This window comes from Scleropages formosus, chromosome 3, assembly GCF_900964775.1.
Source record: "Scleropages formosus chromosome 3, fSclFor1.1, whole genome shotgun sequence".
Lineage (NCBI taxonomy): Eukaryota > Metazoa > Chordata > Actinopteri > Osteoglossiformes > Osteoglossidae > Scleropages > Scleropages formosus.
Window position 1 is genome coordinate 14,986,870 of NC_041808.1, and position 18,548 is coordinate 15,005,417.

Consider the following 18,548-nt stretch of genomic DNA (forward strand, 5'->3'; position numbering starts at 1 on the left):
TGTTACTGAAAATATGAATATCAATAGCTTAATTTTTAGCTAAGTCCATTCAAGTAATAACTGAATACAGATACCCTGATGCTATTGACAACCATGATCTTATAACTCCAATGGGAGTGACTGGTCATTGATGTCAGACTTAATCATTTAAATTCATTTTTCATTCCTTAAATGTTTCATACTATTTGTTGAATGAAGATTTAAGCATGGCACAAAAGTTTCCAAGTTATCTGTAAGCCATATTTTTTATGCTTAGCTTCTTTATCTTAAATGTAATGTAACCCATATATATAAAACACCCTGGGGGGGGGGCACCTGGTTTTGTGTGTCACCATGCATTGTTAAACAATGTAAAGTAAAAGAGTTCTTGCATAATTTGGTTGCCACCATTAAGTAATTGCAAAAGCTCACACACAGAACAACATAAACTATACAGCATAACAAACCGTCAATATACTTGCTGTTCCTTTCTTGGAAATTCCACAAGTTATTCTGCTGTTCATGTTGAGTCCTGTTAGTTTTTGTATACTATTCTGGTTATCTTACAAAAGGAATACCTTTTGTCACAATTTCAAATAAACAATTATTTGGTTGATACCTTTTCCCAAAGTTACTGACATGATTAATGTAAATATTCAGAGCAAATATCTTGGTTTAAGGCAATACCTACTTTACCACTATTTACCTGTATATAAGTTAGGGCACTCTTTCTGTATCAGTTCAGGGTAATTTTATTGACCAGAAATACTACAAAAGGAATCTGGTAACAGCCAGGAACCTTTAGATTGCAAAGTTCCCAACTCTCTGCTCTGGTCCCTGTAATAAATACAAGTTTCTATTCTGATTCCATAAGTACATAAGTCAGCAAGACTTACAAACCCATACAAGTTGATATGAACATAGCAATAAATTATTTGATGTAAGGTAGAAGATATGCTAGGCAAGTTATATTTGCTATGATGTATTTGCTGTCCAGTACTATCAGATAAAATCAGCTGGATGGTAGTATGAATATCTTATGAAAACAAATTTTCAAATGCATATATTATTAACATCGCAAGTGACACATATGTAATAACTCGTCCATATTTTTACATTATTGTGAAAAATGTATATTTGTATACACAAGCAGCTGTTTATGTTTTAAAATCTTTACTGGTATTGTCTCCTTAATCATTACTAATCTTCCACCGTTCCGTTTGCGCGAGCCAGTCACTGACTTCCGGTTAAATCCTTTCTTTTAAAGCAGGCTTTACCCTGTAGCACCGGAAATAAAAAACTACAATGCCCACAATCCCCTGTGAATGAACGTGATTGGCTGAAGTAGACTGTTTCGCTGTGAACTATAGATGTGAATGTAGTTCAGGGAGGAAGCTCTTGGCAAAATCTGGCTAACGAGCCAGTTACAATAATTATATCATAAGGTAAGCGCGTTTATTTTTTCGAGTGGAAAAAATGTGGGTAAATATCTCAGTGTATGCGTGCGGTGACGTGGAAAGTTTCCAGCGTTTTTCCCGCGGTTTTTAACGAATTTATGTATCTGTTGTGAGCATCCAGCTAGTACTAGCTAAATGTGACATTGAGGGTAGGTGGAGTGGAGGAGCCCACGCGCCGCCAGCGCTGCTGCTCAGTCTCTGTAACAGGACCGCGGACACAGAGGAAAAAATGAAATAAAACACAGTTCTTTTTCACACTTTACACGTGGCCGCACAACTATTTATAAGACTTCAAAATTATACGCGGAAATATCGAAATTCCGCGGAAACGTCGTTCTCCAACTAGCAGAGTGAGAGAAGAGAGTTAGGAAAAGCGGGATTATAATCACGAGCTGAAGAAAACTACCTCAGTTGATATAAAATAGTTCTTGTTGGTGCAAAATTACTGTTTCAAACAGTGTTGATAAACGAATCGATATTTCTGGCTCCTTAAATATTATGCTCGGAAAAAAACCGTCATGAAATGATGAATATGATGATTCCATGTAGTTTCGTCAGTCAGTGAGTGAAGCTGAAATTCCAACCTAAAAATGCATTAATAATTAACAGTCATTAAAATTAGTTTATTTTCTTTTATCTGTTCAGTTACTGCTGAGGATAATTATATAATAATTACCTTGTTGATTAATTTCTAGCTGACTTGAGTCATGCATGATGCAGTGTTCATACTGATACTGCCTACTTTTTTCACTTCGGAGTTCATCTGAACTAACTTAGTAGCACTAGTAGTACAGCCTTGATGGAGGAAATACTCCTGAATTATATATTATTTTTGCCATTTGGAAAAATTGAATAATTATACATTTAAAAGTGTGAGAAGTGGAAGTTTGCACAAGTGTATGACCTGATGTGATCTAACATCTGGTTCCTGGAGTGTTTTCAGAATCCTGAAAAGTCAAAATTGTGCCTGTGTCTGAAGTCCAAATAATAACTTTAATTTAAAATACTGCTGCTTTGTAAACACTAAATAGAGTGAAAATAAACTACCGTAGTATCTTAAAGTCAAGGAAGACTAACAAAGAGAACTTGTGGCCATGTTCACCAAATCACGTAACATAAGCAATGGGTGGCTTAATTCTTAAACATTCAAGGGTTCGCTGTTTTATTTAATTTGGCTTTTGACTTTCATTTGCAAATATGCTTTTTTTCTACATCTTCTGTAAAATAACATATTGCCGTGACTTTTGTCGCTTTCTCTTAAAATTATAGAAATACTTTTAATACAGCGTTGCTATCTTTGGAGTATCAGTATCCCATAATAAAGAGCCTTTTGTGGCAATAGCTTCCGCTATGACAAAACCCTCAGCAAATATCCGCATTGGGCCATTCAGTGTTGCAGAGACAAAGTGTCGGCCTGTGGGTTTACTATGGTTTGACAGACTTCAACAGGTGTGTGTATTATTTCAGCCATATTTGCCAGATGCAGAGGGAAATTCATAACCCTAAGCTAAGGCAATGAGAGAATGATGCTGCAGATGTGGTGGCCAACATTTATCTAAGAAAGCCTTTACATTTGCTTTTATTAATTTATTTACAGACACTTTGGTCTGAAGTTACTTGTGCTGGAGAGTCCTCATTGAGACTGCACAGACAAGCTAGTAAAGTAGCAGGTTAAGTGTAAAAATCAGCAAAATCTGGAATGTAGAAAACAGGGTCTCTGGTGATTGTACGGCTGTATTCCAGTGTTAGATATTATGAAGTCATGCCTGAATATGTTGCGCAGTAGACATGTTTTGCAAAAAAGTATGTCCACTTCTTGAAGGTTTAGTAACAGCTTAGTTGTTGTATACTTCACTTCTAAAATCTCAGGAAAAAGCTAAAATAAACATGTTGCATCACAGGGCATGTGTCCTGATGTATTACACCATGAAGTCAGATGTTCTGTGTATATTTGAGAACATTAAATATGAGTCAATTGAGAATTAGCTATCGGAACATTAAATTCTGAATATCATTTTGGGATTTTAAAAAGGAACAGAGTGTTATGATTTGTATGTGTTTTGTAAACCTACATTAGAACTTAGTTTATTGATAAAGGTTTGTTTGTGTGTATTTATAATGGCATGCTGTCCCCTAAGTGATAAGCATTTATTCTCACCCTGCAGGCTTTTACCATCAACCATTTGCATCAGTATAATCACATTTTTGTGCCTTTCAAGTAAAGTTTGCAGTTTGTCTGTCAGTTTCTCTGTTATGTAATATGTAGCAGTACACGGTTTTATGCTCAAAGTAGGAATACAGTGCTGAGGTTGAATCGTGGATCATTGTATGAACTCTGTCACGCAGCTGTTCTGTCTTCAAAATGTACAATATAACAGCTCTTTGAGGTAAATGGGAAGGCTATTGTCTTATGTTGTTTTGTGCCTCAGCAAGACGCTTGCAATCCACATAAAGCAATTATATGCTTCTTTGTTACTGATGTGAATCTAATTGTACATAAAGTAGATTCGTAAAGGTTTTTTACTTACATGAATATATGCTGCCTGTCGTTATAATTGTGTGCTTTTAATATGACTATTTTATGTGTTTTATAATATTAATACTATCATAACAAATATATTATATAGCAACATATATATATATATATAGTATATTTTAAAAATGATAATGTGTAATGTTATGATACCCACACACTTGTATTAAGAATAAATGGGAAACACACCAATAAACTCTAGTATGGAACAGATCACATAGTATATTTGCCCCTAAAATATTTTTAAGGAAATTCTTGGTCATTTAGTTCCCAGTCTGTAAGCAGAGAGACCAAATGTGAGTGATCCAAGGATAATAATTTCATGGAAGTCAGACTTTAATTTAGTAACTGATTATTTATAGTTGGCTTGTGATTACTAATATATAATCACTATTTTTTCCCCTGCAGTACATTGTCAAGCGCTGTTCCTCTGTGTTGCTTAGCAACTGGCTTTCCATGTGCATCAATGAGGAAGCGCACTGTGGCGAGGCAGAGGTGGGGTGGGCTGAGTCTCTGGCAACTGGGAAATCACAAGTACTAAGGCAAGCCTGAGGTCTAACAGAAATAGAAATTAGTGAAATACAGTAGGCAACCCATAGCCAACGAAAGCCACACAGACTAAATATAAATGAAAACATTGCCACCTACTTCTGCTACTAAGTCATGAACCTTTTCTCTACAGTGATTGCCTTGTATGGTCCTTATGCTTGTTAGGGAGTTGACTCTTCTAAATTGGAAAAGTGGTATTTTAATACAGTGGTACCTCGGAACTCGCACGCTTTTGAACTCGAACAATTCGGAACTCGAACAAGTTGTTTGAGAAAAAATGTCTCAGAACTCGAACGAAATTTCAGAACTCGAACTGATGAACCTTTCAGGCTAAAACCTGTCGGGCACGTGAGGCATCTTTTTTCCCGTAAAACAAAGGGTGCGTATGACACGTATGACTCAGTATGAGTCAGTCTTGCCTGAAAACTCCCAGAGTGAACATCTTGCTGAATTGTGCTGTGAATTTCCACATGTTTTTGTGGGTTTTTTCTATATCTTATATTAAATAAGCCATCATGGGTCCTAAGAAGGTTAGTAGTGAAAGCAATCAGCCAAAAAGGAAAATAGTGAGAGCCACTATATAAATCTTAAAAAGGAAATAATTGAAAAACACGATAGAGGTGTTCGTGTGGTTGATCTGGCTGCACAGTATGGAATGCCTAAATCTACGATTTGCACTATACTGAAAAATAAAGAGACCATCAAAGCAGCCAATGTTGCTGAAGGAGTGAAATCTATTACTAAAGCAAAGACCACAGGTAATTGATAAGGTTGAAAAACTCCTGTTAATTTGGATAAACAAAACAGTTAGCCAGTGATAGTATATCAGAGGCAATAATATGTGAAAAAGCAAGGATGCTGCATGCTGACCTCGTTAAGGACGCCCCTGGAACGAGTGATGATAGTGAGCCTTTCAAGGCTAGTAGGGGGTGGTTGAAGAAATTCAAGAAAAGAAGTGGCATTCATAGTGTGGTGAGGAGTGGGGAGGCTTCCAGTGCATCAGGTATGTATATAGGTTTAAATAGGCAGGCATTTGGGGTTCTGGAATGGATTAATCAGATTTACATTATTTCTTATGGGAAAAATTGATTCAGAACTCGAACTTTTCAGAACTTGAACGCCCTACTGGAACGAATTAAGTTTGAGTTCCGAGGTTCCACTGTACCCTGTCGATAAATAAAGACCTCTGCAGCAGTTTACCTACCTCTGAGAAACGTTTTATACATATGATGAAATCTAAAAGTTATTTCATGCTTGCTGTATTATGTGTTGTGTGTCAGATTCTTGAATGTAAAAGGTAATATTTTAGAAGATTAAGTGGATGCTTTATAATTCCCATGCAGCAGTGTGTGCAGTATAGTTCTCTGCAGATGTTGGAGGAGACCTTCATACAGCAGAATATCCTGTGTTCTGGGAAATACACCTGCCTCCTATGAGTCTGTGTGACCTCTAATATGCCCTCAAGGCAGGAGCGTGGCCTTCCACCTCAGCTCCACTTCATCACATTCATTTTCAGTTGTGTTCTGATGTCACTTACCCGGAGTTCAGTCCAGTTCTCAGAGAGCATCGTTAGTCTTTTTTTTTCTCATAATTATGTTAACGAATTTAAGTTGTCATTGGCCCAGCTTAGTTAAATTCTCTAAAGGTTTTGAGGTTTTGTAAATAATTTTGAAGATGAATCATTTACTTGCAGCATATATACTGTAATTTTACATGGGGAGTAACAGTTTTACCAGAAACGATTACTGTAGTAATGGCGGGGTGCGGTGGCACAGTGGGTTGGACCGAGTCCTGCTCTCCGGCGGGTCTGGGGTTCTAGTCCCACTTGGGGTGCCCTGTGACGGACTGGCCTTCCGTCCTGGGTGTGTCCCCTCCCCCTCCAGCCCTACGCCCTGTGTTGCCAGGTTAGGCTCCGGTTCCCCGCGACCCTGTATGGGACAAGTGGTTCAGACAGTGGTGTGTGTGTGTGTGTGTGTGTGTGTGTGTGTGTGTGTGTGTGTGTGTGTGATTACTGTAGTACTCAAAATACACTTCTCCTTCCTGCCAGTAGTACACATTTAGTTATAGACAACATGAGCTGACAGTTTTTGAAAAAAATATTAGATGGCACAGAACAGTCTAAGAGCTGCTGTCTCTTGGCATTTTATTTTCTTATTTCTTCTATATTTTAAATAACATTTTAAACAATGAAGGGATTTTTTTTAGTGTATTTATTGGTAAAAGGTTTTCAGGGTATGGAGCTCTGTGCTTTTTATTTATGTTGAAGTTATTTAACAACCAAAGTTCTGTGTTAAGCAAAAGAAACATATTTATCAGTTTTTGTTTCCATAGCTGGCATGGAGAACAAGACAAATGGCTCAGTGGACACCAAAAAGTAAGTTATCAAACAGCATATGTGCCTGGGGTTTCTGGTTATACATGTGGGTGTGGTTTGCTCTTTAGCTTAGTTTAGAAGTTAAATTTATTGTTATGCTTTGGCCTTAATGACAAACCGCCCACAAATGCACTTGGATGTAATAAATTTACTTTATTAGAAAAGTGTTTCCATTTTATAATTCCATGAAATTTTATTAATGATACCAGGGTAAATTCAAGTCTTTTATAATCTGTTACACTGTCCTATGTTATGGTTGTCTGGGTGCTATGTTATAGTTTTTATGTTGTGCTACACTGATATTAATGATATGAAATAGTGGGGCAGCAAGTAGTGAAATGATTACAACTGTTACCTCGTATTCTGAAGGTCTTTCTCCTGATGTACTTTCCTTGATAAAGGTACGTTAAATAGATACAGCAGCAATATCCTGCTGTATAAATAAGGAAATCATTGTAACTTAGCTAACATTGAAAGCTGCCATAATATTAGTTATTTTTATTTTATTATGTATTATTGAAGAGTGGCTGCAGAAAGTGCAGTAACAGTAATGGTTTATGCTATAAACTTATAACCTCAAGGTTGCTACTTTAAGTCCCCCAAGAGACTTTACTCTAGTACCCATGAATGGTATCAAGAAAGCCACACAATTATGAGATAAGGTTTGAACAAAATGTCAGCGAAGAGCAACGGAGCCTTGTGGAGAGGCAAAGTTCTCTGATCTCATAGTCTTGCCTGCAGTGACCGTATGTGGCTTACCAGTCACGTGTCTGTCATTGCTTCTGTCATTCTGCAGCCTGCTGGAGAATGGACAGTTTCCCGACCCTGCTGACTGGGCTGTGGCGGACGTGGTGGATTACTTCAAAGCTGCAGGCTTCGAGGAGCAAGCCACTGCTTTCCAGGATCAGGTACTACAGTGCCTTCCTTTTGCATGTTATTAATTGGATGTACTTAAGCTGTTGTCTTTTTCATAGACACCTTACAGCTGATAATGTAAGTTGAATTGCTCTATAACTTTGCCTGCATCATGAAGGGAATGTGTTGCTGACAAATACTTTCTAACACTGTCACCTTATTTACCATTAGTTTTAATAGTAAAACCTTTTATGCATTCCTGAGCCCAAAAATTGACACCCATTTATGTTTATATTTAGCTGATGCTTTTCTCCAAAGTGACTTAAAAATGTTAAGCTACTTAGGATTGTTTACCCATTTATACAGCTGGGTAATTTTACTGGAGCAATTGCAGAAAAGTACCTTACTCAAGGGTATTACAGCCAGAAGTGGGATTCAAGCCTATGACCTTGGCATGGTCCAAAGGCAACAGCTCTAACCACTAGTACCAGTTGTGAAATGTTACAAAACACAAATGTTAAAATATTGCCAGATCCCATGAAAGGGGCGCAATTAACGGCTTAGCTATCAGGAGGTACAGAAAATCCAAATTTGTTTCTCATAAATGTAAAGAAATGCCTTGCAAGGCCAAGTACATTTACATCCATTCATTCGTTTAGCTGATGCTCTCCAAAGTGACTTACAGTGTTAAGGATACAATTATTCACCCATTTATACAGCTGGGTAATTTTACTGGAGCAATTTAGGGAAGTACCTTACTCAAGAGTACTACAGCTAGAGGTGGGGTTCGAACCTGCCACCTTTGGAGCCAAAGGCAGTAGCTCTAACCACTGTCTGTCCCAAAGCAGGGGCATTAAACTAAAGTTGTTAACCTAATTAAACTTGTCATAAAGTCAAATTCTCATAATTGAAATGGAGGTATTTCGGACGATGACTGTATTACAATATTATTATAGTAAACAGAAGCACTGAGATTGAAATTTGCTTACCTTTGGAATACTTTTTATGGTAGTGCCCTTGTTGTAGTAATCTTGCCAAAACTGTTAAACGAATAGGACTATGACTACTACAAGACTAGTGAACTGGGCAGTTCCATTACTGAAGGACCATGATGTAAGCAGAGTGTACAAGATGTTGAAAATACAGGCATTCCCCAAATTACGAATGAGTTATGTGTCCTCAGTCTGTCGTTAAGTCGGAACAGTTAGGTATGGTGGGTATCTAATGTCAGTTTGTCAAATGTTTGTCTTAGTATATAGTATATCGTTTACCTTTCTATGCATAAAAAAACATTAAAGAAACACTTCTGGATACACTAAAACATCCTTAATATAACAATACAGCAATAATAATACAATGTAATGAAAATAAATGTAACTACAGTATTTATAATAGAAACATAGAAAGATAATAAATGTTTCCACTCTCATAATGAACAGTGGACATGGAGGAGGCTGGACCCAAATGCAGGATCATTTATTCACAATCAAGGGATTAGATGTGTTCTCGGGGTCGGTCGATCGATCGGCGAACTGAACAGAGGCGAGGATCCGAAATCGTGGTCGAGGGACAAGGCGGGCAGTCGTTATCAAAGAGATGTGGAACGGGACTGGGGAACGATGAGGAGCAGGACTTGAGCAAAGAAAGGTAGGTTTGAGAACACAGATGGGACGGTTGTCTCGAGTGAGATTCTGCAACTGGGAAGAAGTATCTTTTGTAGGCCGGTGCTGAGACAGAGGTAGAGAGAAACTTTAATGGTCGTTTTTACAATCTTCATTGGCATTTCATCTTTCTCTTTATTATTTCCACTTTTAGTTTCTAATTAGTCACCTTGGTGAATAAGGTGTGGGCTCATAACACTACATAGAGTTCTTTGGATGTCACTTTGGAGAAAAGTGTCTGCTAAATAAATAGTTCCAACTGGGACCCTTTTCTTTGTTGCATCACCATCATTTGCATCACATTCACACTTTGGTGCCATGGTTAGGTAGGCAAAAACAAAAAAATTAAAGCCAAATACAGTAACACACGAGACACAACAGGAAAAGAAGGAAGTCTTTGTCCTACCTCGAGCTCATGCGCCCCGCTAACGAACTGCTGTAGACGCTCAATGTTTTGATGTGTGTCGCAAAGTAGCGCCCATTTGTTATTATGAACCATTAAATATATAGTAACGCAAATTTTAAAAATAGTAGGCTTAATTAATGAAGTTTTCATTTGATTGTTACTTAAAGGTGACAAAATGAATTTCCAGTCAGTAAGGGGGTGGTTCATAACTACTGGTTGTAAGTAAGTCAGATGCTCGTAACTCGAGGACTGCCTGTATTGAAAAAAATGGCAACAAAAGGGGAATCTGTCAGTCTTCATATGGGTTTTCCTATGCAGATGTTTACAAAATTTTAATTAATTAATTAAGGTAAATGTGCTACATGGACACTATCTCTCATTGGCCCACTAAATCCACTACATTCATGGGTTGAACATGTCTTTGCCCTGTAAATTCAGACTGATATTCCATGTTTGATCTGGGAACTACTGTTGCCAAAAAGCATAAAGACATGCAAGTTTCATTGCAACACTGGAAATTCTGAATTAGTAAAAAGTGTGCATGAGTTCTTGTCCCTAACAATCATGAATTCACTAAAGAGCAGATTATACTTGCAGATGGAGAGAGACATTTTACAGAAATATATCATCTGCACACCTGTCACTCAGGGCTAACTTCCTGAAGCTTTATTCCTAGACTTGGTGAACACTCATGACTCATGGTAGGAAAAGGCTGCTTGTTACAGAAGCAGGAATAACAAAGGTCAAGTGATGGGTGAAGCAACAGAAGGGCAGCCATGAGGGAAGTAGGGTAAACACTGGCTGCTGCCCAGGCCGAAAAAGGCCGACTTCAGACCTCAGCTCTAGCAAATGTGTTCATGTTTAAAGTAGTGCAGTGGCAGGACAGACAGGGCAAGCTTAGATTTTTAGGAAAGTTCAAAATATCCGGGAATGTTGGCTGACCATTACCTTGCTGACAAATGCTGAAGTGGAAGAGAAGGAGATAAAAAAAAACTTTGGATATATATTCATATATCACATGGCAAAGCAGGAGGTAGGGGTTTTCCCAGGATGCACATGGGACGCCAGTCCATCACAGGGCACCCCAAGCAGGACTCGAACCCCAGACCCACCACGGAGCAGCCAAGCCCGCTGTGCCACCGCACCCGCCCCCCCACTAAAATTTCTGCAAAGTATATTATATTTTGTCATGAATTACAAAATGTTTTTTGTTTAAAACAAACGTATGAAAAGCATATGGCTGAAATGTACTGATGATGTACTGCTTTTTTTTTATGGATCTGTGAGTAACGTGACCATGGAGGAGCTGTGTGGGAAGAAGGGCTGGTCAGGTGTGGTAGCCATTGAAAAACATGGGTTTAGATTAGAGCCCCACAGTCTCACATAGTAAGTGTGACAACAGCCCCTGCTATTTATAGAACTGTTAGGTTACTATTTACAGCACAGTAAGTATTGTGGAGGTACTCCATATGGAGAGTGAGATTTGTGTGTGAACGTGCCAAAAGTCTAACAAAGAAATTCATTTTAATTCAGAACTCAGGTCATTTACTGGCACTTTGATCAGTGGAATAACCTGCTGAGACAGCTTTTTCAGATTCTTAAAATATGCTGTAGGTAGTGTAGTGGTTAGAGCTTTTGTCTTTGGACCCAAAGATCACAAGTTCAAATCTCACCTCTGGCTGTAGCACTTATGGCTTCAGTAAAAACAACCGAGCTGTATAAAGAGGTTAAACCATTAAGTAGCTTTACATAAGTTGCTTTGGAGAACAGTGTCAGCTGAATGAATGTAAGGAAAGCCACTGAGAATGCTGTAACTATTTTGCATTTTAAATCAAGCATTTTTTGAAGTCAGCCCTGTTGTGCGACTGTTTATGTGAATTCTTGAAAGCTGTGCTGGCCTTTTACTCAATTTCAGGCTCAGGGAGTGTTGTTGAGCTCACTACAGGAATAGGGCTGAGAAATCCCAACCTGCTGTGGCTATGTGAAATACACCCCTCCCCAAGGTGCCCCTGCTGCCCTGCTCACCATCCTGGTCCCTCACAGTCAAATATGTTGTTTTTAACAGAAGGAATGGTTCTTGTCTTCTTCAGGAAATCGATGGCAAGTCCTTACTCCTCATGACACGCAACGATGTCCTTACGGGGCTCTCAATAAAGCTGGGGCCAGCTCTGAAGATCTATGAATATCATGTGAAACCCCTCCAAACACAGCACCTGAAAAATAACACATCATAGTGCTATGTGCTCCTGCCGATGCCAGAACGACAATCACTGAGGACTCCTTTGGACGGGCCACTTGCGTATTATGCAATTTTACTTGAAGCAATGAGAGGAAGTCCGTCATATGCTTTCTGTCCAGTTACAGTTTTGGAGTGGCTTGGAATATACAGGTACAGGATTTTACTAACATATTTTTGTCTTTCTGACCGTACCTTTTTCTGCTCTGTAAAACTGAATGCTGTACTTTGGAAGCATAAATCTTACAGGATTTTTTTGTTTACTTCCTTTGTCATATTGTTGGCCATGGAAGTTAAAAGTAATTTGCCACCCAGTGCTTTTTGCATAAATCCTGAAAAGACTCTGGAGATTCTTAAATGAGTTGGATTGGACTATGAAGAAATGGATGGATGGTTAACCACTGGCCAATGTTGTCAAAAACACAGCAACCGTGTAACATTTTTACTTGGTTTACAGAGATCACTGATGGCTTTCTACAAGGTTTACTTTTGTGTTAAATCCCATTAAGAAATTTTGTATATATTGGATGAAGAGGTGAGAAGAACCCTAGACAACTGTCAGAGCTGTGGGAAATACATTCAGTATCACTCATTTGCCCTCATTATGTTTCCTTTTGTTCTAAAAAGGGAAAAGTAATTTGTCAAAATAAGAAACTGGAACGTGAAATGGAAACATATGAACATCTGTTGTTAAAGCTCCCATGTTCAGGCAGAGGCAGTGTGTCTAGTAGTTGCTAATAAATACACTGCTTTTGAATTTAGGCTGCCAGATTTCAGCAGAGAAGGATTTTTTTTTTTTTTTTTTTGAATAGCTTGAAGGGTATATCCCACAAGAAGATATCTCCTGCATGTGTTTCATTACAATGTAACTCAGGCTGTAAGGACTCTGGCTTTATAAATCTGTTCAAGCCTATGTGTTCAAGGTTTGAAATGTGCAGGTATACAAATGGTGCTCATTCTGACCATCGTCAGGATAGTTTTACCAATCTGCCAACCTTTGTGTATAGCCTATCCTATCCTGTTGTTCTTGCATTAAATGGTTGAGGGTGTTTTGTCATCTTCCTCAGTATCTCCAGCTGCACATTGTTTTGTCTTGTGAAGTGTGATTGATTGCACAGACATTGTGGTGATGTCACACCTTTCCCCCTGTGGAATGATCCCCTCACATACGCCATGCTGGACAGAGGGGATTTTCCTTTTTCCGCCCCTGTGTAGGAGAATCTGCTGTGATGGGTAGTGTTTTCCTTCAAGCACCAATGTTCTGTATTGGTGCACTGCTAGCTGAGCAAAGGTTTACAAATCTTCCCTTTTTTAACCGTGCATTTGAACAGTGTTGATAGTTTACTGTATTGTACAGGTTTACTGATGCTTCTGCTTTTCCTTTGCTTGTGTGGATGACAGGTTGCTATCTGGGGGACTTCAAGAGAACCTAATTCTCTTTAGCACTTAAAATCTCAGCTGTTGAATCTGATTTGCATTGTTATGAGAATCAGTAACTGTATGTTGTCTGTAACAATTAATGCTGTCTGTGAAAATGAGTTTGGGGAGAGGGCACGGGTGGCTTACTGAACATGACTGGGAGTCTGGATCAGATTTTTGTGAAAATAAAGGCTCCATGTGAAGGTGTATAACATTTTTTGGAAACGCATCAGATAAGATAGTGCTAGTACCTCATGTCCAGCAAGTTTGTGTGTATTTACTTGACCCAGTGCTGCCTTTCTGCCCTTTTACTGTTCTCTAGATCTATGAATTATCACTGATACTCCACTCAAAACCTCAAGCTTGACCTCCAGAACAAGTGTATTGAACAGGCACATGCTATTGCTTCATTTTCCTTCATCTATGGAAGAGAATGTTAGAAACTGTAGCTTGTAAATTCTTAGGCTAATACTACTAACAAGTTGCTGACATTGCCAATAGCTGTTATGAGGTAACAGGTAGTTATGTGATACTGTAACAATTTCTAAATGAATTTAACAATGACAGTAATAGCAGCAGTAGTGGCAATTTCTGATGTAACATTTCAAATTCAGACAACAGCCTCAACATTCTAATGTCCAGAATTACCTACATTAAAAAATATTTCCTTGGTAAGTATAGATGCAAGGTCTTTTGAGAGACTGTTAACTAAAACAATGAGGAAATCAGTGGGTAGGTTTCTAGGAAGTGCATTTCAGAAACTGTTTTCCTTATATCCAGTGAACAAAGTTACATGCACACAACATGCAATTTACTGTAACTGTACTAAGTGAAGAGAATTGTCCGAGTTGTGGTGGGTGGAGGAGGCTTGGCACTCACACTGTTCATAAACCAAGGAATGCCTTAGATTTCATGAGAATGTATAACTTCTTTATATAAAGGCCAAATTAGGATCACAAAGTCTTTTCCCATATAATTATAGTGGCAGAAAGCTATTATTAGACATGTGCATAAACCAAGCATGAAGTCCATTATCTGGTCTTGTAAAATTAAAGTGCCATCACTTTCGTGGTAACAGTAGGTTTCATGGCCCTTTCAGGCTGAAGAAATCCAGTAACTGAAAACTTTTCTCTAAAGGTGACTCTACACTAGTGAAGATGCAGTGGTTTTCAATTTGATCGTCACCAAACTTTCATAGTTCCCAACCCCAACTCCATTTGGTTATAAGTTCCCCGTATTACAAAACCTGAAGTACCTGATTTTTACAATAATTTTCATTGCACTACCACATCACAAATTAAGAGCAACACAATACAGGTCAGTTTTGGGTTCACTATCCCTTTATTCAGTTAAAGCAATTCAGAGACCTTTGCAGAGGTCAATGAAGTTTAAACCTGTAATTTGTGTGTACTGTTCAGTATCTTAAGCACTGCCTTAAATTAGCTTACTGATGTCTTGTACAACATCAAAACGTTACCACATGAACATGTGAAACACCTTGAGCAACTAGTACATTTCAAAACTATTCCCAAAATGAAAATTTTACTTATAACCTACTTTGGAGTATTCTGTCTTGTTTGCTAGAATACAAAACAACCCAAATGTGGCCCATTTATCATTCAGTACATAAAACATTTATCAGGTAAAGGTCTTGTTTATAAAATAAAGGTGGCAGACACATTCTAACTGATTTATTTACTTGTTAAAAAAGTCAAAAGTTGATTGTTGTGAAAACAGATTGTTGTGAAAAGGCACAATGCAACCAACCAAGTGAAGTACTTCTCCTTTCAGAGACAAAGCAACTGACCATTTCAGTAGGTTACAGTATTTACGGAGCTATAAAAAAAAGCTTCATTTCAATGCTGGTAGACAAGAATTGGCAGTTAAGTCACTATGAGGTACAAAGTATAAGGAAATTCAGAAGGAGGTCATCTATACATATTTATGCAATGCCCCATGTCATCTGTCCCATATGGCTTCAGGAAAATGATGGGTTAAAAGCCTAAAAAACAGAACAAAAAAAATAAAGGGGGGAGGGGTTAACCAATATATATTATATATTTTTTAACATTAAACCAACAAGGTAATTTTGAAAGCTTTGTTACAGAACAATACTTTCATATATGTTGCAATGTAACAGAAATGAAACTTTTGTTCTAGTAGCCTATAATAATATTTGCGAGCCCAGAAACGGCCTTTACCGGTACACAAACGTGCTGGGACGTCACAAGAAGGAGCAGACTTTCTGAGGCCGGAAGGGATTGGTGCTGGACGACACGCCTGTCAGCAGAGGATCCTGCTGGGCGTTCTGGAGGCAGAACTGCTGCAGGTCCGCCGCGGCCTGGGACACCTGCAGGGACGAGCACATGCGCACACAGCCCTTAAACCCAGTTTTAGTCCCTGTCAATTCTCACACGCGCACTCACACACCCCTGCCCAACCGAACAGCAGCTGGTTGTAAGGGACTGAAAGGGCACATGTTAAACTACCCAACACAACAACTTGCTATAAATACCAGACCTGTGACCTGTATCTACCTTCAGCCAGTCCTGCTGCTGTGTAGTACCCTGAATCAAGCCAAGGTACTTACTCCCAATGTACTATACTATACTATAAGAAGATCCTGCTGTATAAATGGGTGTGCCACTCATTGTCGTGGAGTGTCAACTTTCTTCAGCTGATGCTTTCCCCAAAAAACAAACACAAACACACACACCGCGGTCAACACGTGGATCTGTCAGACGAACTGATTTACTGCAATTCCAAGCCTGGAGAGTTTCAGGTCTCTAAAAACACACCCAACGCAACCCACGCAATGCCATGGATATTGTCGGAATTATATAAATAAATAGAAACGCTACTAATTAAACTGAAAAGTCAAACCACAAACGCAGTCAGCAAAAATGACACAGCGGTTTTTATAGCAAAATGACAGGAATTATGGCAGCAAATGGTGCTGCGAGCAGCGCTCTTGTCTTGTCCCAGCACCTGGGTGTGCGAGAGGACGTGGGTTCGACTCCCTCTCGACGGAGTTTTATGTTCGCACCAGCGTGGCGAGTGGTTCCCGGAGTGCTCCGCTTTCCTCCCACGCCACGGTCCAAGACATGCTTACTTTCGCGTTAAAATGGTAACCAAAAATGCCTGTGGTGAGAGAGAGTGTGTTTCACCAGTGTATAACTAGTACCTAGCAGTGTAAGTCACCCTGGAAGGAGGATGTACGAAAACTAAGTAGAAGTAACAGTGAGTCTTACAGTCAGTGTTCTCTGAATTTACACCGACACACACACACACACACGACACGCGGCACCTTACGGAAACTGGTACCGGCAACGACGGTAAAACTAAAAAGTAAAGATTCAAGTTTGTGACGCCGGCTGTCCGACCTTAGATTTGTAAAAAAAAAAACAAACAAATAGCGCTAAGAGAGCGGTTCGGTTCGTTCCTTTGAACACTTACTGCCGCTACTAAACTGTTTGTATGCACACACAGTTAGCACAGCTCGCTAACCGCGACGCGGTAGCACTGACGTAAAGTTTACTCAAAATCCGCGCTAAAACTACTACATTAAAACCCCATACAACAACATTAGGTTAAGGCAGTAATATAACCCAGCACACACGTTTTAAGCGCTGTCTAAGTCACTTAAGCAGTTAGTTCAGGAGGATGCGGAGACTGAGCTGTGTGACAAAGAACCCGCGAGCCCGCGATTCGCGCGAACCCGCACGGGGCCCCACGCCCTAAACTCAAGGAAGGACCCTGCCAGCCTGCCTCAGCCTGGCTTTCTCCAAACCAGTCACTTCGGTCACAATTCCTACCTTTACTCTGTTGATCTTTGCCTCGAATCGCAGCTGCTGAACGATTTTCTTCATCGCGACCAAATTTGATGAACCAGACATGTTTTCTTCAGAAGTGTAGCTTGTCTATAAAACGTAACAAAGCTGTAAGAAGCCGCTTTAACTGCACACTGTTGGGTGGACCCGAGTTTCCGGTTTTTAGGTCCGCTTCTTCAGGCTCTCGATGCTCAGCTCCACGCATGCGCCGGATGTCCCGACGCTTCGAACAATGCCTCTCTATTGCGCGTGCTCTATTGGTTTCTATGGTGTCCGATTGATGCCATACAGTGCCGAATTCCATTAAAGATGCTAATTTCTTTGCAACATTACATTGAATTACGAACGCTATCATTACATATGCAGCCCACGCGCTTCCTTTTCGGATCTTGATTTAAAAAATTAACTGAAAGCCTATAAGGTGCAGTACAGTGGCGCGAAAGAGAATATATATATAATTGATTCGATTCCTGGTCGGTCACTCTCTCGTCTGTGTTGTTTGCATGATATTCTCCTCGTGTCTCTTGCATCGCTTTCCTCCGGTGCTCCCGTTTCCTCACACAGTCCCGAGACATGCAGTTCGGGTGGAGTGGTGATGCTAAATTCCCCTTAGCCTTTAGTGTATGAATGAGTGAGCGACCGTGTGCGTGTGGCTACCCTATGGACTGGCGTTATCCAGGGCAAACCGCTCTGCAGTGCTTCCGGGATAGGCTCCGAGCCACGAGGATCATCATGATCTTGCTAAAGACAAGCAGTTATTGAGAATGTATGAACGAACAAGCCTTACAAATTCAAAGGACAGTGTGGGAAGGGGTGGCACACTGATGGAGGATAGCACTGCTGCATCAAGCCACCAGGGCTCTTGGGAATTCACAAGTTCAGGTCAGCAGGTGTGGAGTTCACATGTTCTTCCTGGGTCTGCATGGGTTCCTCCACAGTCCAAAGACATACGGTTCAGGTGAACCAGCAGTGCTAAATCTGACTGTATGCGTGTGTGCGCATGCGTTCCTACGATGCGATGGACTGGCAGCCTGTCCAGGGTGACCCCCTAAAGTTATGCGAGTGATTCTGAGATGGATCCATATTACCGCAACCCGAACAGATAGTTAGCAAGAGTAAGTACAGCATGTAAGATTTCAAATGGAGTTACACGCATTTCCAACCGATAACACTACAGTTCGTTAGTTATAACGGTAGTTGGTCAGAAGAATAAAATGACACTGCCCTGTAAAACATCTATAGTTAAAGG

The 18,548-nt window shown here is 39.6% G+C and overlaps 2 protein-coding genes across 2 annotated transcripts; one reads left to right on the top strand and one right to left on the bottom strand.

Annotated features, from left to right (window-relative positions):
* Nucleotides 1–1,346: 1,346 nt before the first annotated feature.
* Nucleotides 1,347–13,622, top strand: LOC108935052 (sterile alpha motif domain-containing protein 13-like). The gene is made up of 4 exons (XM_018753315.2): nt 1,347–1,424; nt 6,850–6,892; nt 7,689–7,800; nt 11,905–13,622. Exons 2-4 carry the CDS (start codon nt 6,855–6,857, stop codon nt 12,046–12,048), a joined length of 294 nt encoding a protein of 97 aa, XP_018608831.1. The 5' UTR covers nt 1,347–1,424; nt 6,850–6,854; the 3' UTR covers nt 12,049–13,622.
* Nucleotides 13,623–14,791: 1,169 nt separating this feature from the next.
* On the bottom strand, nt 14,792–17,521 carry gng5 (guanine nucleotide binding protein (G protein), gamma 5). Its single transcript, XM_018753290.1, has 3 exons — nt 17,285–17,521; nt 15,671–15,819; nt 14,792–15,471 (listed from the first exon to the last, which is right to left on the bottom strand). The coding sequence occupies exons 1-2, from the start codon at nt 17,363–17,365 to the stop codon at nt 15,694–15,696; spliced, it is 207 nt and encodes a 68-aa protein (XP_018608806.1). The 5' UTR covers nt 17,366–17,521; the 3' UTR covers nt 14,792–15,471; nt 15,671–15,693.
* Between the last annotated feature and the right edge of the window lie 1,027 nt (nt 17,522–18,548).